The sequence below is a fragment of the Solea senegalensis genome, linkage group LG2, assembly GCF_019176455.1.
Source record: "Solea senegalensis isolate Sse05_10M linkage group LG2, IFAPA_SoseM_1, whole genome shotgun sequence".
Classification (NCBI taxonomy): domain Eukaryota; kingdom Metazoa; phylum Chordata; class Actinopteri; order Pleuronectiformes; family Soleidae; genus Solea; species Solea senegalensis.
In genome coordinates this window covers 32591508-32615921 of record NC_058022.1, presented here as the reverse complement: position 1 = coordinate 32615921, position 24414 = coordinate 32591508, and the positions used below count along the sequence as shown (strand labels likewise).

Below are 24414 nucleotides of genomic sequence, written 5' to 3'. Positions count from 1 at the left end.
ATTTGCTATCATGACACATTATACAACACCTATATGCCACGTGGGATGACACTAATCTAATCTAATCACAATCCAGAAATATTGATGATAAAAGTATAAAGTGAATGCAGGAAAATTAGAAAACAGGTCTAAATGATGTTTTTCCTAAATTATTTCATGGTGATTTTATTTCACTAATAAATACTGAACTTATGCTTAATATAAGACTACATCCATATCACTACATTTTATTCTGAAAAATGATCTCTGTATCAGAAGTAACCTGCATCCATATTAACATCCACTGCTTCCTCTCCTGCACCAAATCCCATAGAGAAAATCAACAATTTTACACCACGGCACACAGGAGCTGTGGATCCACTGCTGCCTCCTCAGCTAAGTACGGATGACTTGTTTTGTGACCTCAGTGTTTGAAATCCTTCGCTCAGGTGTACTTCAGTGACTCAAAGTGACCAAAGGAGAGAAGCAGGAGACAGGAGCTCCTGTGTCCCCATGGGCTAAAAATGCAGATTTTCTCTATGGACTCTGGTGCAGGAGAGCAAGCGGTTTATAAAGCAACACAAGTTTAAATTTCAGGTTAGAAAAAGCTGTAAATACATTCATTATTTTAATTTATATATGACTTTTAAAATAGGTTATCAATGACAGAGCGGTGACTCCGAGGCACAAACATCATCTGCTTGGCCACAACAAAAGCAGTGAGTGTTTTGTTGTTACCGTTGTTGCGGGTGATTTTGAAATGATTTCATGAGAACTTGAAGAAGCGGTGGCTCTGCGGCGCGTGACTCATCCCTCCATCGAAATTGCCTCAGTCGACTTTGTGTAACATGAGTAACGTGACCTTGGCGGACATAAAAGACGTCAGCATCATCCAGTCTTATTCAATAGAGGCAGAAACACGACATCTGTTACACATGTTTCTTTAAGAAATAAGCTGCACACGTCACTCACATTATGACCTAATCATGCAGAAATTACATTAAAGTCTCCTTTTTCCTCATTAAGCGATCAGTGACTGCATTATTGATGAGTCAGGCCTCTGTCCCGCTATTGAATGGACTTTAATGATGTTATTATGGACTATAGCTGCTTTGAGATTAAGGCTGAAAGGTGGAAAGTACCGAGCGCTCGGCGAGTGAAACCTTGGCTGCCGCAGACTACAGTACAGCTGGACGAGGACCAACTCTGGCCTTCTCCTCTCTTGTACTGTGCAGTGTTGGGTGACCTCTAAGTTTAGCCTGTGGTTTGTCGCCTGCTGGACAGTTTGGATTACAGGCAAAAAAAAGGAGAGGCGGGCGTGTGAGAGTCATTATCTAGGATGATAATAGGGGACGCTCGTGCCGTTTCCACTTCATTAGTGACTTTGATTATAGAGCCTGTAAGAGCAGGGAGGAGATTTCTCCCTCTCATGCCTCTGAAGGTGTCCACATTTGCTAAAAAGTTTTATCTCAGGCATGTTATTTATCATTAAATACACTTGTAACATATGCATTATGTACAGAACATACAAATAAAGCCAACCAGGAAATGGGAATATACTAAATAGCCACTGAGGGTTGCAAAAAGCAATCCAAGTTTGTGACAAAAATGTGCTTTTACTTGATTTTATAATGTCAGTAAACATTTTCCTGACAGGATTATAGTCTCAATCGCTAGTTTCAGGTCTTCTTTCATAGAATGTGATGATAGTTTTGTAAATTGTGTTCCCATTTAGAGGAAAATAGATGATTAAGTACATATGAGAGGATAATAGCAGGAGATGTCTGTGAATGTCCGTGAACGTTTAGAGTTATCATACCATTGTACTGCAGAACGTGATATATTATTATTATTATTACAACATAATAATAATAATACATATAACAACATAGTCCCAGCATTTTAAAATGATTTAAAACTATACATCAGGTGAAAAACTAGAACTGGGAGACAGTAAATGACATCATATCAATAACAAAAGTGCATATTTAGGTATATACAATAAAACAGAAATAAGTAACAAGCTACTTAAAACACAACATTTGAAAATAATATGTCAAAGAATTTATGCTTAAACCCTCACAAAACAAATGCAATCAAGAGTGCAAGGTGTGTAATCTGTGTTAGATCTTTGTCACACAAGAGAAAGTGAGAAACTGTCAAATATTATCAATGTAATATCAAATAAATGATATCAAGTATCATGTGCTGTGAGCAGAAAATGAATTGAATGCACATTTAGTTAATTTCAACCTACAATTCCTGGGCAAAGGAATCTAACCTCACCACTGACTGCAGATGTATCAGTATTACCTATCTCACTAAATCGATTGACAACTACTCAGTTAAAAACCAAATGCATTGCCCCTTCAAAAAAGAAAAAAATAGATATATTTCTGAGATCATAGTTTATATGACTCACTTTTTACTGTTTACAGATGCTATTATAGCTCAGACTAGTGTTGACACTAGTGAGAAGATAGGATGTTTGTAAAGTGTACTAAAACTAACACAGTCAATATTGGAAATTAAAGCAAACAGTTATGTATTTAAACTTCTTCACGTTGTATTGATATTGGTGGAGAACATATATATATATATATGTACATATATATGTATAGTGTTATTGTCCTATATTAAATGACTCTTTTGTGGCAGCCAGTTTTTGTCGCTTATTTGCATATAAAACAGAAGAATAATCTGGTTACAAGAATGAAAGGATTGACAGACTAATCAGATTACGTCATGTTATTGAATTTATGTTACTCAGATAATTAAAGGCACTGAGGAAAAACATGATTCAGAGACAGGGACTGACACATCAACACAGTGAGTGTGTGTGTGTGGGTGTGTGTGTGTGTGTGTGTGTGTGTGTGTGGGTGGGTGGCACAGTGACAGCATGTGGAGCAGCTGATGGATGCTGTGACCCTGTAATCCACTACTGTCAATCCTTCACAGATGGAGCAGGAATGCACCCGATAAACGAATGAATGAATGAATGAATGAATTGATTTGATTTTGTTTACTTATTTGTTTAATTACCTGATTCCAGGGGTCTCAAAACTCCAATGACCAAATGTGTTAGTTAAAATGATATCAATCATGATATTTGTCACCATTCTGCAGAATTTCAAAATAAAAGGGGTGATTTTAAAAGAGTTGACAATAAAAATGCATTTGTGATGCAAAAGGAATCTGTAAATTAAAAAAAAGAACTTACAGAAATACTTCATATGAATTTGTTATGAAGCAGGTTTCATTACTACTCCTTACTCATTATCTGAAAGCAGTGCTGCTTCTTTCCTCTGTCAGACACCGTGCAAGGTGATTATCTATGAAGTATCTGCATCAACCACAACAACCCCATCCAGAGATTAATTAATAATGAGAAAATATACAATAAAAGCACTAACTAAACATATTATAGTTTTTACTGTCAACAAACAGTAAGGATGAGGCTGAGCATCATTCAGACTCTGTAAGGCCACTCCCAAAAATTACAAAGTGCCGCCCTCTGCTGGCTGAACAGTGTAAACCAATAAACCCTGAATAAAAGTAAAGGCTTTTATCACAGACATGTTGTACATTAAAACAAAATGGTACCGTTTTAATCCTAATATTTTAACTATGATGTTAAAATTGTGGACTACAGCGTTATTCTCTTTTGGTGACTCTGGAAATACAGTATATTAAAATTTACGATGCTTGATTTAGAAACACAAGCTAAATAAAAGTATGAACATTGTATTGATATCTGTAAACTGTCCAAAAATGTACTTTTCTGCTGCATATTTTTAAAAGTAATGAAAGAATACCTTTACAGCCTAGTATTCTGATAATCCACTGGATTAGTTCTTAGATTATTTTAAGGCACAAACTTGTTCAATCATGTTTTATGTCATTTTATTGCATTGTGACTTCTTGTTACAGTATATGTGGCTACTTGAGCCCCAAAGTCTACTCACATCAGCACTGATATATTTATTAACCTAAGTCTAACTCAAGACGCTTCAATCCAAGTGTCATTGATGTTTGAGGGTGTGACTCAGTTCCCATAAACGCACAAAAAAACAACAAAACAACCCTTCCATATTGGGAGAGAGTTTGCCGTGCGTGTGATCGTGAACTCGTCCGTCGGAGCTTGTTTATCTCCGGTGGAAAAGGATCAGAGTGTCGGGATGTTTGGGGGCTTGTAGGTGATTTGTCTTCTTCCCTGGTGGCCCTTGTGGTCAGAGTCGGTTTCAGCTATTCGCACCTTCCTACCATCGGATCTGTCTGGAGCTGCTCTGTCATGCTGGGCACACAGGAACCTTTAGAGACGGGGGCGGGGGGATGAAGCGGAGGGGAATGAAAAGGGCGACGTTTAGATTTCAAATAGACGTGGATGCTTTTCAAATGCTTTTAGGACTCGTTAAGGGCTAGTGTGCAAGATTTAGTGACATCTAAGGGTCAGATTTTCAGGAACCATGGTGGTACATGATGGGGGCCTCTGGAAAGCAAGACCCTTGAATATTGTACACATATGAAAAGGCTTCCTGAAATGACTTTATCTATAAAGGAATATACATTCTTACAAATATACTTATGGGAATGCTCTGATATTTGACCCTTGACATAAATAAAGCTGTGCTATTTTTGTGCAATAACATCTGGAGTTTCACGCAGCGCTTCCACATTCCACAAAATTAGGCATCATTTATTAGTATAAGTTCCTATGGAGCCTTCAGTTAGCATCAAAAGATGTTTAATTTGTCCTTTGCGGGCCACTGTTATAAACACAGTGGTTTATTTATGTCAAATGAAAACAATTGAACCTAAATCTTATACATTGGACCTTTAAATATGATACATGTAGCTTTTATTTAGGGATCGTGACATATGACAAGATATTTCTTTACCATTTTAAGAACTATTTAAACCTGCAGCCACACGGGAAACAAGTTTAGCAGCTTTTATTTTTAATTAACCATTTGTTTGACTTGGAAAGTCCCACTGATATTAAGATTCTCCTCTTAAAAAGACCCTAACTCACTGAATTTGATCATTTATCCTCCTAACTTCTTAATCTGATTACAGATACTGGATATTTCTTACAGAAATATAACGATGAGTGCACTGGATGAACCGGACAAGGTTACAGTCTGATGACACTGAGCGCGCAGCACCTACACAGGTTGGGCGTCTTTAAATCACGTACTGAGACTGACGTCGGCTCGGGCTAAACATAGAGTCTGGTTTTGAGGTTCTGAGGCTTTGAGGGGTGATAAGAGGTTGAATCAAAAACACCATGACTGATGGAGTTTTTATCTGCTGGGCCTTGTTCAATGACAAGACCTAAATGTAAAAACTCTAACACACACACTCACAAATACAGGCTAAAATGCAATATGCGTCACCAGCTATGAGATCAGGAGCAAAACAAACAACCAGCCAGCACACACACACATATGTATGTGTGTGTGTGTGTGTGCGTGTTTACAAAGTGCACATACTCTTGGCCTCATTTCATGGTTTACCAGCACAATTGGCTCTTTTCCCAGACTGAAAACTCCCTAGAACGCAAACCGAGCAGCAGAGGAAGCACGAGTCGCCGTCCCCGTTCCCGTCCCGTATTTTCCCACAGGACGCATCACCTGAACTCAGAGGTCAGAGGTCATGGACATGTTTGTTTTGGCTCAGATTCTGTCTTCTTCTTTTAAAAGTGGAATATCTTGTCCTGCAGGTTCGACTGAAATGAGTTTTCACATTGAGTTTCACCGCTTCAGTCGGTAAAGAAAGGTTCATGCTGCTCAAAATCGGAGGGAAGTTGGAGGAAATGTGTTACATTTGAGTATTTAAGAAGCTTTATGTGGAAATAAATCAAGTAAAAAGTAGACACAATAAGATGAAATCACTTTTAACATGGCCAAAAAGACAAACACCAGAGAGAAATAGCAGAGGATTATATGATATGAGTTCCTTCCATCTGTTATCGATCTGTGATTGAGATTCACAGATTTTACACTAGGTTCAATTATTTTTAGGTGAATAAAATGTCATTTACTTAGAAATTGTACATAATGTATTGAGATTTGTCACATAGAAACTGAGACTGCTGAAGATTCCCATTGTAACGGCAACATGGCGCCCCCTGGTGAAGAGGAAGTGCTCCTCCACTTCTTAGTGCAGTACGCTAGTCCTGCAAAAGGATTGAGGTCTGATTTTCCCACTGATATCACACTGTGTACTGTTTTTCAACCCCATGAAGAGAGTGAGGTTTCATTATCACATCTCTGTTTACAAATACAGAGAAGATGAGGAGCTTATTCCACATTATCAGAATTACAAATGCACAATGAGGAGGCCAGAAAGTGAATCTTGCCATTTTTGAAGCTAAGAGTTTCTGGCCCAGTCCAGAGATTTCCTGGGATTGCATCACGTGGCATCATGAGGGGAGACCTTCATGCTGAGAAGCTGTGAGCATCTCTCCTCTCGTATCCTACAGCTTCCAGCACCAGCGTGTGAATACGCGAGCACAGACGTGTCTGTCGCTGTGCCTGGTGGCCTCGGAGCGCTCGTCTGCAGCCACTGTGCAGGAACCACGGTGCGTGTCCTGAGCTGTGGACGACCTCAGTGCACAGGAATTCCCACACCACATCTCTTGTTGCTTTACAGTCCAGCAGCGCTAATGCTGGCAGGAAACATCCCCGACAGTTTTATGGCACCTCGTGCAACCTGGAGGCCCGATTGTTGATCGCTGAGCTACCTGTTGCTGAGGCAACACTTCTTTGTTTGTACACAGCTCAGTGGGTTTTGGTTTTTTTTCTTTCGTGGCGGCTGGATGACGTAAACCCCTGCAGCACAGCATTCTACTCGCTCGCTGTCATGCTTTTGGTGCAGTTAGCTCCGCTCATTTACAGTAACACAAGTAGAACTGGATTAATGTTTACAAAAATATGCAAGAGGACCTACAATCTGAGGTATTTATCAAAAACAGCCCTCCTCTCTAGGACAGAGCTACTTTTCATTCAATTATTATTATTATTATTATTATTATTAATTATTATTATCTTCTCCCCTGATAATCATTACCATGGGCTGCATATATAAAAAGTGCTTTACTGTCTGTCCTGAGGCCAACCAGGAAATGAAAGTATATCAAATAGCCACTAGGAGGCTACTCTGCAACATGACTGACAGTATCATGCAACATATGCACATATGTGTGCGACTGATTTACTGCTCTGTTCATGCACTTCTTTCTAACCTCAGTACACGTAGATACACTGGAGAATCTCTGTAAATATTTTACAGTGGAATACTTTTCTTCTGAAGTTTACATCAACATCGGCATATAGAGGCACATATTCGACGGTTTTATTCCCATCGAGTGTCTGTCCACATATATCACCGTGATATTCATGAGTCGTGAAAGGTGCAGTACGAGGAGGTGAGTGTTTTTACTTTGCGGTACATAAGTGTAACAGCTAAACACAAAACAGCCGAGTGCCGCGCCATGAAAAAGAAGAAGAAGAAGAAGAAGAAGCAGAAAACATATTACACAAACTTTCTTTCATATTCTTATCAAGCTCATTTCAAGATGTTTTCACTCGGCGCTGCCAAATAAATCTGAACCTCCCACTGAGCCAAAAGGGAAAGTAGTGATTTTGTATCTCAGGGCTTTCTGACCTACTCGAGCTCTGCAAGTCTGTAGTTTAATCACCACTGACAGCAACTTTCTTTCTTTCTTTCCTACCTACCTACCATATTTCCTTCTAACTTACCTAACTAACTACCTACATTCATTCCTACCTTCTTTCTTACAGACCTTCCTTATTTCCTTCCTACATATCTACTTTCTTCCCTTCTTTCTTACCTACCTTTCTTTAATAACAGTAAGTGAGTTCATTTAAACGGCACGTTCCACATATTAAAACACATTAAAAAATAAGTGCCGAAAGTAAAAAGCAACTTTCGATAAAATCAAGAACGAAGATTAAAAGTCTCTAAGTCTCAGCCATTTTGTGGCTTAACTAAATGTCACTATTCGCTCTGTGGTCCACAAACACCTGGTTAGCTGTTAGCCTAGCATAACCAACAGAAGCAGCTGTTCAAAGCTAACAAACGTGATGAATTGGGTACTTTTTAAAAATGCTACTCGAGCAGTAATGATCTTCTCATGTAGGTTTTGGTGAGAAACAAAAAAAGAAGAAGCCAAAATGTGTATTAAATTAATAACTGCAACAAAATGAGGAGTACGTCGCTGACACCTCTATTTCCCAAGCATGTCAGGGAACTACGGTGGCCTGAATATGCCAGAAAGGATTTAACTCTCCCCACTCTTCAGCTATCTCTGCCATTGCTCCTTTCTTCTTTATTGTTTTATATATCGGGGTTATGCGGGTGAAACGCACGTCTGACCGTAAGTCAAGACCCTTCTTTTTAAATACATACAAGAAGTATGTACAATACAAATAAATGGCCTCTTCTATAGCTAAAAACTCTTATACAAACATATGTATGGATACTATGTTCAATTTATGTCAACAAACTGGACTAAATGTCACACAAACAGTAGAAAAACGAAGCAAAACCTTGAAATTTCACATCAGATTCATGCCAATGCTACTGCTGGCTGTATATAGTTTAAATATTTATGGACAAACAAAAGAAAATGCATTAAGTAAGTGGTGAAAGGGACACATATACTGTACATATGCATGTCTCTGCGGAATGAAAGAAGTTGTGTAGCTTCTATAGTGACACCATTAATGCTGTTGTTTATCCAGCGGGATTTTATAGAGGTTAAAAAACGTTACAGATTACAGAATCTTATCAAGGCAATGTGTGCACACTAAGCTGCAGAGCCACCACAGGATATACTGCTGCTTCTACATCTTCCCCTTTCCCCCCCGCTCTCTTTTGATCCGCGCTTCTCCTCTCCTCAATCATTCTGACAGCGGCGTGATGTCAGGCTGCAGGAATTTACTCTCTCTCTATGTGTGTGTGTGTGTGTGTGTGTGTGCAGCGGTGGCTCTGTACATGTATGCATGTGTTCTGAGCATTACCGTTCGCATGCCAAGCGCACCACTCGGGCTGCGCATGTGCATGTGTCGAGTGAAGAAGGTATAGGTTTTTTGTTTTTTTTTAGTGGCACACCTGTTTCCTCACCTTTCACCCCTCTTGTTTTTTAACGGCCCGCCCCTCTGCTTTGCTCTCAGCTCACATGAGAAGTGAAGTCATCACTAAAGGGACATCTTTTTCTTTTTTAAGTGCTCATTTTAAAAGATCCTGACGTCCTGGTGAGCTTGAACTTTAAGGGAGAGATTGGGAAACATGTGGGAATGGGCTTTTTATGCACGTGAGTGTGGCTGTGTAAAGATTCACAATCACGGAGTCTCAAAGTAATGAGTGTAATTGTTTTTCTTTAAGTGCCGCGACGTGTGATAAAATGACTCGAAAAGGTCATTAGAGAGGGACTTTATGTGTTTTTGAGTGGCTGCTGGGTTGGTTTGCTTAGTGACTTCACTGCATAAAAACTTTGAATGAATGAGCCTTTTGACCCTTTTGAGAAACCTTGGTGGTCCAGGCTAGACTTGTCCATTCTGCCAAATGTTTCCAGTAACAGCTTTGCGTTTGGCTCCGCACATTGTCTTCACTGCTTAATGAGGGCACAAGGTAATGGAAGTGCCTCGGGGAAGGTGGAAAGAAAGGAAAGAGCACTTTATTAATGAATAAATTACCAATTTTTTTTATTAATATAACTAATTTTGAGCTAAGTCTGAATGGATAGCATCACCTGGGTGATTAATGAATATTTATCAAGGTCCATGTGTAGTTTTATTTCTGAATATCTCAACATCAGTTAATTGTGTTGCTGAACAATTTAGATTTAATTACAATCTTTCCTTGCTTTAAATGCGAGTGCAATTTGATTTGCGATATAACTTCCTAAAGTCAAGCTCAATTGTTACAGATTTAAAACGAGATGGAGCATTATAGCATTACATTATATTATATATTATATTTGCAAGGATGAAAACAAAAAGAAAAGTTTGTTTATGTATTGCATTTTCTTTAAAATAGGCACACAATAAAGACAAATCATTGATTAAAAACATTGAACTGTAGAGGGCAGCATTGCACCTTTCAGTGTACAGCCTGCCAAAAATTATAAGAGGAGGAGAACAGGTAACGTGGTAAAGACGGTGTAGTAGCATGTGAGCAGACGTTGCAGTTTGTTTTGTCTGTATATGTATATGTGTTGATGTGATCCTACAAAGCAAATATAGGCTAGAAATGACTCATTTCATTATGTTGCATAAGATGTGAACACCTGTTAATCCCAGCGTCACCCACTGGCTCGGCTCCAAACTCACAGAATGAAAAATGACTGGACCGGGTTCAAGCCGACATCAGATTGATGGGATTATTACGAGGACAAAGTGCGGCTGAGTCAACTCGGGGCAGTTTCACACATGTCACACACCTGCTCATTCATGCTCTGATTGTCTATTAGTGATTCAAAAGATGCAGAGATCATGATGTACTGCATTCAGGTACCAACACGATACTGTGGGATGAAAACTGAGTAACGCCATGACATCATTTGAAATACTTTTTTTTTTGTACTATTCCTTCACTGGTGACAGATTCACGTCTGGTTTCATGTGATGTAAATGGCGCTGATTACTTTGCGGGCTCGTGGTTAATTAACTTTGTGTTTTGGCAGTTTCTGTCTCACACATTCTCCGAGCTGATGACACAACACGACACAATCACGGGGGGAAAATATGAGCTCACACAAGGCCTTTGAGAGCCTGTGTTGTTGTCTTCTGCAAGCGATGATGGCTGAAACATATTTGTCTGTCTTTGTTTAATGTAGATTTGAATTACGTTGCCGTTAAACTGAGAGCAGATGATGGGATTATAAAGATAAAACTGCTTAGCGACACAAACCAACTTGTTTGAAGTCTATTGTACTATATGTACCAAAAGACATTTTTGAAGCTAGAGCCAACAAAGGCAAAATAACAACAACTCACAACAGCATGTTTTGTTGTTTTTACAATGGTTTGTTGAACCTCTTTTGAATATTTTATGCTAACATTAAAACAACTGGCAACTATTGATGACATCATATTTTTTGGGGGGGTTAGATTTTAAACTCCAAACATTTGTAACTCAGGTCCAAATAACAATTCTCAAGGGTTTAACTTGAAACCAGTTTTGAGAATTAGTGACATCTAGCAGAAAGGTTGCCAAAGAGTTGTCTGTCAGCTGATTGTGTTCCCACGGATACTGATGCTTTAAAATTGGCTAATTAATCCTCAAGCTGTTTGTCTTAATTACGCAAAATGCGTAATCTGACTGGTTAGTCCATTTGGGCTGCTGCAGAAACATGAACCATGTCCAAACTGCAAATAAAATGTGTATTCTATCAGCTACAAATCCAATCGAAAAGTCATTTTACACTTGCACAAGAATACATACAGGTAACATACTGGATATCTATCAATAAAACCTGCATTTTACACACTGCACCTTTAAAAAAAGGTTGTACATTTGAGATTGTGTTCCTCAAAGCTCATTATGTTGTTAAAATGTTAGTACATCTTAAGCATTTTCAGTATTGCTGGTGTGCCGTGTGTGCACAGTGTTACTACAGTTGAACAAAATATGACTTTCACAGTCAGGACATGAATCAGCAGGGGTTTGGAAAGATCTTTTGGACTTTTGCTCACCATTCCAGTGTTTCCAAGTTGAAGTTTCCAGTAACCAATAACACGGACCATCACTGATGGTAAGATACAACACCCTTTTTCTGTAGCAGCCCTCTTTATTCCATCCCCACTACAACAGTTTGGAGACACAAATCCAACGTGAGGCCGTTTTCCTGTCCCCTCACTGAACCTTCTTATGAACTACGTGATATATTTGTGATCCATCTCGGAGATTTTGCAGATATGTGATACTTGCGGGGCTCAGTTACATGTCTGTGACCCTTGGTTTCGTTGCACAATCGCGGCTCATGGCTGTTTCCTCGAGTGCATGTGTGTGTCAGTGTGCGCTGACGAATGTCTATCCAGTTCATTTATTTGTCATTCTAATGAAGCTCTGGGTAGGATTACGCACAACAAACTAACAGAACTCTATCCTTTACAAATTGCACAGAAATGCACGCACATTACCTAAATCTGTACAAACACACACTCACTCCCTCTATCGCCTGTGACTCTGAGTGAGCCGATGTGGAGTCTGTCTTAGACTGCAGGGAATTACCTCAGCTCTGAATCATGTGGCGCCATGCCTAGAGTATTCACAATGCAATCACCCAGCCATCGTTCTTGCTCATAACTGTCAGGGGGCCTCACACAGAGGCTCGACTCACACCACGGGAGGCTCCGACACGTTGTTCCTGAGCTCCAATCTAAACTGTCTCAGGTCTCCTCGCCTGAGGAGCGAGATTATCATTTATGTCTCAGTGGCAACCCTGGAATTATCCTGAATTATGTCATTTTGTGAACTTAGTTTAATTGGGCAGACATTAAACGGAAAAAAAGAAAGGGTTTAATGAAAGATACAGACCACCAGGTACTCGGCTAGGTTGGATTATGACTAAAGACACGACGAAGCTTCACAAGTGAACCCGGTTGTTGAACAGTTTGGACGGGACAAACACGTCTTGTCCCCGCCTGCCACTGCTCTGCTGCTGTACACACACAAACGCTCCCTAATAACACATATAAACTAAGTGGTAAAAGTATAATATACATCTTGGTAGACTCCACTTTACATCAAATACAGTGAGTACAGTTTTTACAAGCACTACAATACCTTTATTTTTGCAGTTTCAGTGAATTTATGCTCCTATTTATTTTCTCCATGATTTCTTGCAGCAATCATCAAACTCACATCTACTCCTGTGGTCGGTCACTAAAGCACAGATAAAAGCCCACGCCGTCGCTCACTCCCGAGCGACCAGGAAGCCATTTTTACTGTCAAGACTGATATCATCACTTTTGTGTTTCCAAAACTCACTAATGACAAAATAAAGGCCAGTGCATTGTTGTAAATGCATCTGCAGTTGGAGCAGCGAGTGAGTAGGAAACATGTTGGATAGATGGTGATGTAATGCTTTCGGGCAGAATGTTCCCTCTCACATCAAACACAGAAATGAGTCTCTGCACGCTTTTGTTTCTGCTTGTTGGCCGTTTGAATATATTTGCTTAGTCGAACATAATCCTGTAAAAAAAAAAAAAAAGACTTACATTTAGCTTACAAGTCTTTTGCCGGGGTTTGCTGCTTACACCATGTATGTATTTATTATGGTTTGATGGATGTCAGTGAGTCACTGAGTGGCCCATTCATAAACCAGATGTCACACAGGAGGAACAGTGTATACGGACAGACGTTGGTCGACAGCCACAATGCTTTTTCTTCATAGCTCACTGAGTCCTTTATTCTAATTACTCTCAGGTCCAAACACATCACACCGCCAATCAACATCTGTAATACAAAGTCCTGTCGGTACACGGCACTGCCACGGCACAAAGAAATGTGGCAGCCTTTCTCTTTTTTAAAAAAAACAAAAACAAATAAAGTAAATAATGTTGTGGTTAAGCAGCTTCAAAAAAGAACACAGCTCCCAATTTCAAACAATTGACAATCAGCTGCTGTCAGGAACCACATGGGGTTAAGTGTCTTGCATGTAGACCAGTGGAGCCAGAAATCAAACCCTCAACCTTCCAGTTGAAAGACAACTTGTTCTACCACTGACCTACTGTGGGTCCTACACTGGAAAGATGACAAATGATCATATCCCAATTCATTTTTGACTCACTATGAATATTGGCTATGCGACCCCGGTTGACCAAGGGCCTTTCTGTGTGGAGTTTGCATGTTCTCCCCGTGTGAGTGTGGGTTCTCTCCGGGTTCTCCGGTTTCCTCCCACAGTCCAAAAACATGCAGAGGTGAATTGGACCTACTGCCCGTACTGTAGGTGTGATTGTGAGAATGAATAGTTGTTCGTCTCTGTGTGTGTTGGCCCTGCAATGGACTGGTGAACTGTCGAGGGTGTGACCCCCGCCTCTCGCCCTATGTCAGCTGGGATTGACACCAGCGACCCCCACGTGGAGGAGTGTTGAGATCTCGTTTAGATCTTGTGTTTGTAAAATGGAAGTGACTTTATATCAAGACAGATGGAGAAAACTGTAACATTGCGCTAGTAAAGCGAGAAGACTGAAGATCCGGAACATTGTGGGACTATAATGTAGGTCGCTCCTACTTGAAACATGTGCTGGCAATTAAAACAATTAGCCTCCACATGTTGGGGGGAGCAATCAATCAAGGGTCATTTGACTGACTTTGATTTCTAATAGATGTACAGTAGAAACACTTGGGGTGCAACAGTTCAGCAAGCCCACGGTTTGGTTTGTATTGCAGTTTTGGGTCGCGGTTTTCGGCTCGGTTTTTATCTTCTGCACATTCAGGAGAAGACAAACATTGGCAACATGTTCACAGTCAACAAAAATAAGGGGTATTAGGTTCTATTCAGACATGATGACTCAGGAATGCTTCCACCAGTTCTCAGACAGTAGTGGTATGACACGTAAATAAAAACAGTCATATTGTTTATGGTTTCATACCAAACAAAATACTTCCAGCGTGGATACATTTTTCACAACAGCAGTCATGGATCGTGATTTGGAACACAAAACACATTGCAGAAAACACGTGTTAAACAAATGTCCACATCCTTTCATCTTTCCTTCTGTCAACAGGTAGAAGAAGATGCGTTCCTGCAACAGTCTGGAGGACATAACCAAGGCCACGCCAGTGCAGCAGCAGCAGCAGCAGCAGCAGCAGCAGCAGCAACAGCAACAGGCAGACACACGCAAGCGATGTTCAGATCGCGAGTCGCCCTCAGGGAGGGCTGAGCACCGCAGCCGTCACCGTGAGCCGCCAAACGACACCGGCACCATTCAACGGAACCACAAGATGACCAAGAACAGCAGCTGTGCCAGCGGGAGTGGAAACAGCAGTGGTGCTATGAAAGGCGGTCGCAAGGAGAAGGGCAGGGACCTTTCCCGAGATGACCTTGTTTTTCTGCTGAGCTTGCTGGAGGGAGAGCTGCAGGTAATCCAAACTGCAGACATGACCCAAGAGCATGAGCACACTTGGACGTAGGCCTGGGAATATTTTGCCAAAAAAGCAGCAGCAGACAGGCCTGCAGGCATTTCACTGACCACAGACCGACTTAGAGTAGAGCATAGTCAGACCAGTACGCAGCTGAGGCGTTGTCTTGGAATCCCTTGGCAGTGTTGGTGTATGATATGAACATGGCAACCTCTGCTCTATTACTAGTTAAAAAAAACAACTAGATAGCCTACAGAATCATTATTTATTCAGAGTAAAAAAGTTTTCTTTCAACCACTAAAAAAAGTACCATTGCTTTGACCACATTTTAATCTACTCAAGTGAAAGTACTTTTTACTCAAGTCATTTACTGCATTTTAAGTAAAAGTACTATTACTGAACATGTACAGTAGTGTACATAAGTACATTACAAGTCACATCTGTGTTTATCAAAGTAAACACAAGATGGACAACAAGTGGACAACCTGACCTGAACATTAACAGCTAGTGGATCTTTCAAGGGCTTGAGAAGCTCATCTCATGGGCAAGGATGAGCTTTAAACCAGCAAAGTCAAGGTCCCTGGTCTTGAAGAAGGGAAAGTAATGGACAAGGTCCATTTCAAGATTTCCGAGGCCAACATTTCAATGCTGTCAGAAAAGCCGGTAAAGAGCTGTTTGCCTGCAGCTTGAAGGACACGGCTGCCATGCACAAAACCTGTGGTGACCTTGGATCCTGGCCTACCAAGGTTGACAAATATCAATTAGCTGGTCATTTGTATCAGTGTATCATGAAACCAAGACAGAAAATAATATTGTGGAAGTATATGCTGTAATTTCTTGGGCAAACCTAAGGAGGATGAATCTAACAAATTCACCATCCTCTCCACCTGCAGGCCAGAGATGAGGTGATTACGGTGCTGAAGGCAGAGAAAATTGACTTGGCCCTGCTGGAGGCCAAATATGGCTTTGTCACACCACACAACGTCCTTCAGGCTCTGCAGAGAGACGCCATCCAGGGAAAGACTGATGACTTCCAGGAGGACATTTATGAGAAGCCCATGATAGAGGTAATGCCAACTTCAAAATATCATCAATCCACTTTCTAAAATTACATTAGAAACCTTTTTGAGCAATCTTTCTTTTTTTTTTTTTCTCTCCACAGCTGGATAAGTTGGTGGACAAGCAGAGGGAGACACACCGGCGCATGCTGGAGCAGCTGCTGATGGTGGAGCAGTCCCACAAACAGACTCTGTACAAGCTGGAGGACGAGAAGAAGAACCACAGAGAGTTCATGAAGAAGAGCGATGAGTTCACCAACCTGCTGGAGCAGGAACGTGAGCGGTAAGCGTGCGTGTTTAGCCCTGCAATGTGTAAATGTACTTGTGGTGGTTTCTTCGGAGACAATCTATGACATAAGATTTGAGGGCAAAAACAGAAAATCACATTTTGCTTTCAGGGGAGCGCTCATATTTTCTAAATTGTAAAAATCTGATTTACTGTAAATACTCATTTTGAATACCCTCTAGCTACATTTGAGGGAAGGCTCAGGGTTTTTGAAGTGTGGTTGTATGAGGTAATAAAACACATTATCAATGCTGACTTCATTGAGCGTGCAGCCCCTTCAGTGAACTGGCATGGGAGCCAAACACTCACTGACAACATGGCTACCAGCAAGGACAGAAAGAAAAAACAGATTTTAGACACTAAACAATAGGATCACCTGATAAAAATCTATGCTTGCTTAACTCTGTGATATATTTCTGACTCTTTCCATTAAGATCCACTAGGCAGCAGAGTATATAAGAGAGGATATGCAAAGTGACATTCTGGTGACAACACCACCACACGCTTTAAATTCCATGCCGCTAGTCAGCCGCTAAGTGCAACATCAAGCCGAACCCAAAATTATAGTAAGTGCCGCTTTCTTATTTTGGCAATATCCGTCATCGTCTTTAACGGCCTCACCGTCCCTGCGGTGTGAGCATCTTTACCAGTCAATGTCAGCCTGTTTCTCACAGTTAGACGGCTCTCCTGAAGCACTTCCCCAGACACTGTGGGAGTGGTGTGATCAAAGACGGTCTTTTCCCACGACCTTGTGATGCAGGAGCCCTGTAGCAGCCAGCGGAGACACGCGATAGCCTACCATGAAAGATATTAGCACCGCTAACAGCTGAGTCCGCAGATTTTGTTCGTTACTTTGCTTTCTATGGTGTACAACGAGACAGTTTAGCTTGCTCGTGTCCTCCATTGTCACTGTAAAACGCTGCCTCACATATACATGGGAACTCAGAGGTGGGAGTGATGTCATGTCCGAATTCACAGCGCGACACCAGGCTGGACATTTTTACTATAGCAATACCAGTTGATAACAACCTCCGAATGTTATTCGGTGCACACAAATAGCTTAGCAACATGTCTACGGTTGAAAATGTAACCACTACTCTGTGTGCGACTGATTTACCGTAAATCAAATACAACAGAAGCGCTATAAATCGTAAAAAAGTAGCAGTGTTTATATGGAGGCAGGCATCTTGGAATCCTAACTCAGCATATGCGAGGTTGCTCTGAGTGTCCAAGTTCAAGGTCGGGAATGCCCATGACCTCAGAAATTCTGAGTTCTGATTACAAATGAAACAACATACTGTATGTATGGAGTAGATCCAATGATGGAGCAACAGCTAAGTTAGGTTTGAGGTTCACCACACAGATAAGCTACACAGATAGTAGCACCGGTGCTATTTTGGAACCAGTGTGAACGACAGCTGCACACGCTGCTGGATAACTAATATACAGAGCAGCAGCAGCTGTTAATGAAAGAGACTTATATTTTCATTTTATAAACTGCAAATTTATAGTGATATAGAGTACCGTATTCAGAGTTGCTTGGGTTTATAGTTTTGCTTTTATTCACAGTTTTAATCATTATAGCGGAACATCATAGTGCAGGACTGCTGGTAACACTTGTGCTTTGGAACATAACTGAGCGCGATCGACTTCAGAAGTTCTGATAACAGACTTGAAACATGATGTGTGTCGTCAGGCAGCAAATTGTAAACAGCCTCATCCCAGCTGGAGTTGCATCTGTGTCATGTTAGGAGATGCTCTCCAAGTGTGCCAGATTATGTGATGTTACAACTATTTTTTTTACATCACTGTACAGCAGTGGTTTCCAGAGTTTTTATACAGCAACCCACTTTTTAAAGAGGACAAACTAGTTTGACCCAATACATAATATAAATCTTGTTTTTGAATATTTTAATTACCTATTTTTTGTAGCACATGTATCGATGGAAAAAAGAGGTATGAAGCCATCTCTAATTTTTTTTTGAATGGGGCAAGCGGCAATTTCCAAGGTACATCTATTTGAGAAATGAATCTCAACTTCAATGTATTTAAATAAATACATTTACTTTAATACATTTCAAGAAAGGCATGGGAAAAAAAATACTACAAATTGATTTGAAAACTTCAACTCTTGTGATCCGTCAGTAAGTACTGACCCAGTCTCTGGGAATGTTGCAGCAGGCTCAACACTTGCAGTGGTAAAAACACGATCCATAAAAATGCTGTAATGTGAGATGAACATGGGTTTGCGTTATTCGGAGGTGCTTTTAAATGTTGCTCGCCAAAACAGAAATGGCCGGAGGCTTGAGGCTGAAAAACGTCCCACACCAACCAGGAAACTCACCTATAACACACACACACCCTCAGCAAATTGATTTCACAAAGGAAACACAGCTGGACATCGGCCCATGACCTATTTGGGACAATCACATCATTGCACTGTAGCCGGAGCAGAGTTTGTTTGAGTTGGAGAAGAGAGCAGAGTGATGATGGCCTGTGCTTTGTCACTGAGCGTGTCAGGAAGACAGGGCTGCCATTAAAAATAGGCGTCTATCCAGGGGTAAGCTAATTACTGCTTGAGAAAAGGCAAAAGATTTATTCGACAGAGAGAACCTAAAGAAAAGAAAAACGAAGCTCATGCCACTGAGAAGCATCAATCACATCGTGTGTTCAACAAGACGCCCGATTACCATGGAAATAGTTGATGAGAGTGTATTTGTTTTTCAATCCTGGGGTCGCCGGCGTTAATACACTTTCAGAGATGTGAGTAGAAGTGTGTGCAAGGCGGCGTTCAACATCTGCTGTGGTCATCTGTGTTCAATGGTTGGACGCTAGCCTTGTTTGTGTAGCTGAGTACTCTGCTGCGCTCATGGATACAAGAGTGAGTGAAGTTGTTAGGTAAATGTGTGTGTTTGGAGCTGTCCTCTTAACCCACTGACTCCCTGACTTCACACGAGACATTATATTTCTCAGTACAGCAATACGGATCATTATTACGGAGTTCTTCTACACTGTGACGTTGCTGTGAGTACGTTATAGGGCTCAGGCCCCTCTTGCTTCTACTGTTAGGGACCAAACGGCAATTGTAACATGCATTGAGATTGAGTAACTGCTGCTTTGATGCTAATAGTGATGCTAACAGCGTCTTCAGTAAGAAGCTACACTCATCCATGATGAGTTTTACAGTTCTGTTAGCAGCAGCTGAAACATCAGCTTTGCTAAAGCAACCAAAATACGTCAGTTACTCATGTTCATCGAGTGCTGAATTTGCAATTGATTCACGGAGTTGCTAGCATATGCTCATTTACACTTTTACGATATTGCTTGCTCTTTTTTTTTGCTATATTTAGCCAACTTAGCCCGAACCTTTGAGTGATAGTCCATCATTATGTGGAAGAGAAAATAATGTAGCTAAACATCACATGTCGTCCCCGGGATGGTCGGGAAACGGGAAATGCCAGTAAACTGCTCTAGCGTTTTCTTATTCCCACTTGTTCTAAAGCAAAGTATGTCCAAGAAGAATCTCCTGGCGCGATGCATGCTGGGGTTGCTCAGACCCTGACTAGCATCTCAGCAGCACATCATTTGTCCAGAAGCTTATTGATACGTCAGTATTGACCAATGAGACACTGGTATTATCCCTACTGTTCGCCAAACAGGTTTCCCCCTCTTTTGGGCACAAGCCTGAAAATAATGTTCCTGCTAATAAAAAAATGCTCTTCAGCTCCTTTGATTACAGCCATAACCCTGGTTTTCTTTGAAAAGTAACCCTTTGAACAAAGTGGAGCCATGGCCACAAATCTGAAGCATTTCTCTGTCAACAGCTGTTATAGTGATATGGATCCTTAAATGCTTTACACAGACTGATTCGGGAAGCTTTGGAGCTTTCAAACAAGTTGGACCAAAACACAACTACTGCAGTGCTTATGTGTATGTGCAATTTAAAAGGTTAACAATGTGTGGAGTCGAAGCACGCACCTCTCAACAGAACCCAGAGTTGGGCAATGAATTTCGGGTTTTATGGAGGTTATGTGAGGGATTACTTCTTGATCTGTTGCAGGCACTTATTGTGTTTCCAACTATATTTTCGGCAATTGTGAATATGCACAAAAGAAACTCTGGATGAAAACGTTAAACTCCCATTTAGAGTAGCTTAAAACTGCTCAATCATGTAATCTTAAATATGCATTACCCAATGCAAAGTGCACAAATGTACAGTACATAGCCAAGAATATATCGCAATATAAATGCCCAACCCTAGGATGCACTCTGTTCTAAAGCATGCAGGTGCTGATCCCAAGCCAGTTTTAACAAGACAGAGGATAAAGATGTAGAGGTAGACATGTCATCAAGACTGCCTCGAGCAGGAAGAAACACAGAGTCCCTAAGGAGCTTGAGTAATCCCAGTTTTTGTCCTGCACCCAAGCACAAAACCCAGAGTTTGTTCAGCGGCTTCTGTTCGGCTCTGCTCTGCTTCCAAAACATTGTTACAGGGGGGCGAGAAAAAGTGCAAACCCTAATAAGCTTTGACTTCTCAAAGGAAAAGCCACTTATCACTTTGTGTGAGTAGAGTTAAAACAGCGCTCGGTGTTTTGAGAGTGGCTGCCACAGCCTTGCATGTGCAGCGGGAGAATCTCCGCACAGCACCGGGCTTTCATTTCACTCTCTCCATTAATCCATTGTTGTGCGAGGCATTTTAGCTGCATGCCATCATTTCCGTTCACTGGGGAAAGAGCAGCACGTTGGAATAGCATCCTGTGCTAATGTACAGCGGAGGTTTAGCAATGGACAAAACCTCTTTCCTTCTTTCTATCCTACCTTCTTATATACCTACCGTCTTTCCTTCCAACTCACCTACCTACATATACCTACCTCCTTTCTTACCAACCGTCCTTATTTCCTATGTACTTCCTACCTTCCTTATTTCCTTCTTACTTACCTACCTGCCTTTCCTTTTTTATCTACCTATCCACCTACGACCCTACCTACCCACTTTCTTACCTACTTATTGTCCTTCGTTCTTGCTCGCCTACCTTTCTTATTTTCCTTTTACTTAAAAATCATTATTTCCTTCTTACTTACCTACCTACCTACCTATAGCATCCTTCCTCTTTGCTCACCTACCTTCTTTGTTTCCTTCGTACTTAACCATATTTCTTGTGTCTTTCTTACTGGCCTACATTCTTTCCTTCCTACCAACGTACCCACCTTCCTAGCCTCCCTATTTTACCTACATTTATAAACCATATTGCAAAGCAGGGAGCCTCTCACTGCATGGAAGCCCCTGAAAGCATGTAAGTCCAGACAAGGTTTGGGGATGAACGCTGATTAATTGACGCTCAAGCAGGCGTCCGTGAGCGATGACCTCATCGCACAGCAGGTACCGCAGGAGCAGCAGGGGTGTGAGCGCAAGAGCGACATCCTAACCACCAGCAGATGTTTAAACATGAGCTCACAGACATACACACACACACATAGCTCAACCTTTCAATCGCCTTTGTTCCTTTGTGAGGAAATGAAGGGCACGGAGCAGATTTAATGACCATCCGAGTCCTTTGGTTTCATATACTTTAATATAAGAGAATACTGTCACGATACATCATGAGATATTGTTTTGTGCGGCACTGAGCACAGTGAGAAAACATGAGCCTCTTTTCCATTTCAAGCTACACAAGGAAACCTCACGTGTGTGCTGACGTCCGCAGATGACATGAAACATGACCTCTGACTACCACAACTCGTATGATGTAACCTCGGGTCTACTGAGCCAGCTGGGCTCACTTTATAGCAGCGGGAGAAAGACCCAGTTATTGTCATTGGTACAAAACAAATGGCTCTTGGCATATTGTCTTATTTTATTTATTTTTACTATGAGTTTTCATTCAGTCATTCATTGTCTACAGCTTCATCCTCCACGTAAGGGTCGCGGGGGCCACTGGAGCCAATCCCAGCTGACATAGGGCAAAAATGTGGGGTCATGTTAGAGTGTCCAATCAACCTCTGCATGTTTTTGGACTGTGGGAGGAAACCAGACAACCCGGAGAAAACCCATGCACACACGGGGAGAACATGCAAACTGGCCACCTCCTTCCTGTGAGGCAACAGTGCTAAACACAAGCCCCACCACTGTGTGAACCCACACTGATGTTTTCAGTGGTTTTAAATCGTCCGTGATCATGATACGGTTTGGTCTGGTACAGTATCCTACAGTTTAGAATGGCAAAGCCCTGGTTCAGGCTTGTGTTTCCACTGAGAGAGAGAGAGGGGGTGTGGGCTGTGCCCGATTGGCCACAGAGCGTGACGTCGTACTGGTGCGACAACAACAACAAACGACATTGAACACGAAACAGACAACAACAATGGAGGCCAACCATTGTCTCAATAATATGTCAAGCTTTGTATGAGAATAGACTGCTGCCGCTTGCCTCGACTTACTGGTACCCCAAGGGAAGGGTGCCAAAGAATGATACTACTCCTGATGGAAACACACAAAAAAAGTATGCACTGTACTAAACTGAACCGTTCCACTCCACGGAAACACGGCTTATGTCCTCATGTCCTACTAAGTCCACATTCTCTCTCCGCTCCCGAACTACTTGGGGCCCCAAAGCATACATACATCATTAAAGTCAGATGTATCTCAGCAACATTTCATGACTCACACTAATTCGATGTTTGTACTTTCCAATGCAATTTTGAAACATTGTAATTTTCTTAGTCACTCCTCTTGCACAATGCACCCAGACCTCTTGTTTGGGAAGTCCGACAGTGGTGAGGTCGCCATGGAAACAAAGCTGCGTGATGGAAAAAAAACATCTCGCACACAAAACGTTTTATTTATTAATTTTTATTTATTTTCTTTAAGAAAGTGTGTTGATGTGATTTACTGGCGCAGTAGGTGATAATCACTGCTTCAGGAGCGTTTGGATGCAGATAAAAGCGCGGCGGCGCTGGCTCGCAAAGCGTGATACCACATGACCTCCTTCCTGCCTGCTCTTAACGATTTGCAGTATACGTCCGTGCCATCTGGTTGACTTAACTGCAGTGGTCGTGACATCACTCATGTGGATGTGATGGAGAACATTCTTCAGCGATGCTCTCATCATCGCTGAGATGCTTATTATCCAGACCTGCACTGTTTGAAATCAAGCACACACCAATGCGTGTGTGCGTGTGTTTTCCCCTTAAAACTAGGTTTTCCGGTTATTAGTGTGCTTGCCTCTGCAAGTCCAGAAAAAAAACTAAACACTTTTTGAACAAGGGACTTCATGTTTTAGGAAGTTTTCAAGCTGTACTGTATATACCCTACATATATCCCACTCCATGCATGAGCGGGATCTGTCCTCACCTGTGCACCGTTAAGATATTATCAGTCAGCGAAGGAGACAAAAATATGCCTCATCCATCACCTACGGTGGACGTGTGATCGCTGAGCATGTCAATTCCTCTCCGACGCCGAGGACACCTGTTTCCATCCCAGAAATGTTTTTATCCGAGTGCATATTCGACATTCCTGCTCAAATCCAGTTGGAGTGTTTGATGTGATGAATGAGAGGATGAGAAATGTACGTGATAGCAGAGCAAGAGTCTGCTCAGTTTTAGCCCAGGAGATACTGTAGACTAGGGGAAAAAAAATGTGATGGTACGGGAAGGTATGCATCGCTATAATGTGTCTTTTGAAGTTCTGTGTCAAACATTCCCTTATATGGGAAGGAAAAGCGATTCCTCAGGCTCGCTATTGTACAGCACATGACGTTATTCAGATATTTGCAGTCGAAGCCCCACCAGCGAGCCTCCATGTTGAGGTCAGGAATCACACAAATACAACACATTCAGCAACACCCTTCAAACACACACACATGACATGGCAGCCACCTCTTTACACTCCTTCAAAACACATTCTGCCTTGTCTCCAAATACGTCACTACATCGCATGGGCTTCATTTACTGAAAAATCAAGAGCAAATGGGTTCA

General features: G+C 41.5%; 2 protein-coding genes across 4 annotated transcripts in view; one reads left to right on the top strand and one right to left on the bottom strand.

The window, feature by feature from the left end:
* Positions 1-24414, bottom strand: part of LOC122758719 (epithelial cell-transforming sequence 2 oncogene-like) — a 75141-nt gene that overhangs the window by 2388 nt on the left and 48339 nt on the right. The window contains exon 22 of one of the 3 annotated variants that reach the window (XM_044013021.1): positions 3146-4289. The exons of the other annotated variants lie outside the window; for them this stretch is intronic. The gene's annotated coding sequence lies outside the window, so the exon portion shown is untranslated. Of the gene's footprint in view, positions 1-3145; positions 4290-24414 lie in introns of those variants that run through there. 3 annotated transcript variants of the gene reach the window in all.
* filip1l (filamin A interacting protein 1-like) overlaps positions 1-24414 on the top strand; it is a 72307-nt gene that overhangs the window by 8985 nt on the left and 38908 nt on the right. Inside the window, exons 2-4 of the mRNA XM_044012993.1 lie at positions 14742-15096; positions 15990-16163; positions 16259-16437. Coding sequence (XP_043868928.1) covers positions 14752-15096; positions 15990-16163; positions 16259-16437 — 698 coding nt within the window. The 5' untranslated portion in view covers positions 14742-14751. The remainder of the gene's footprint in view (positions 1-14741; positions 15097-15989; positions 16164-16258; positions 16438-24414) is intronic.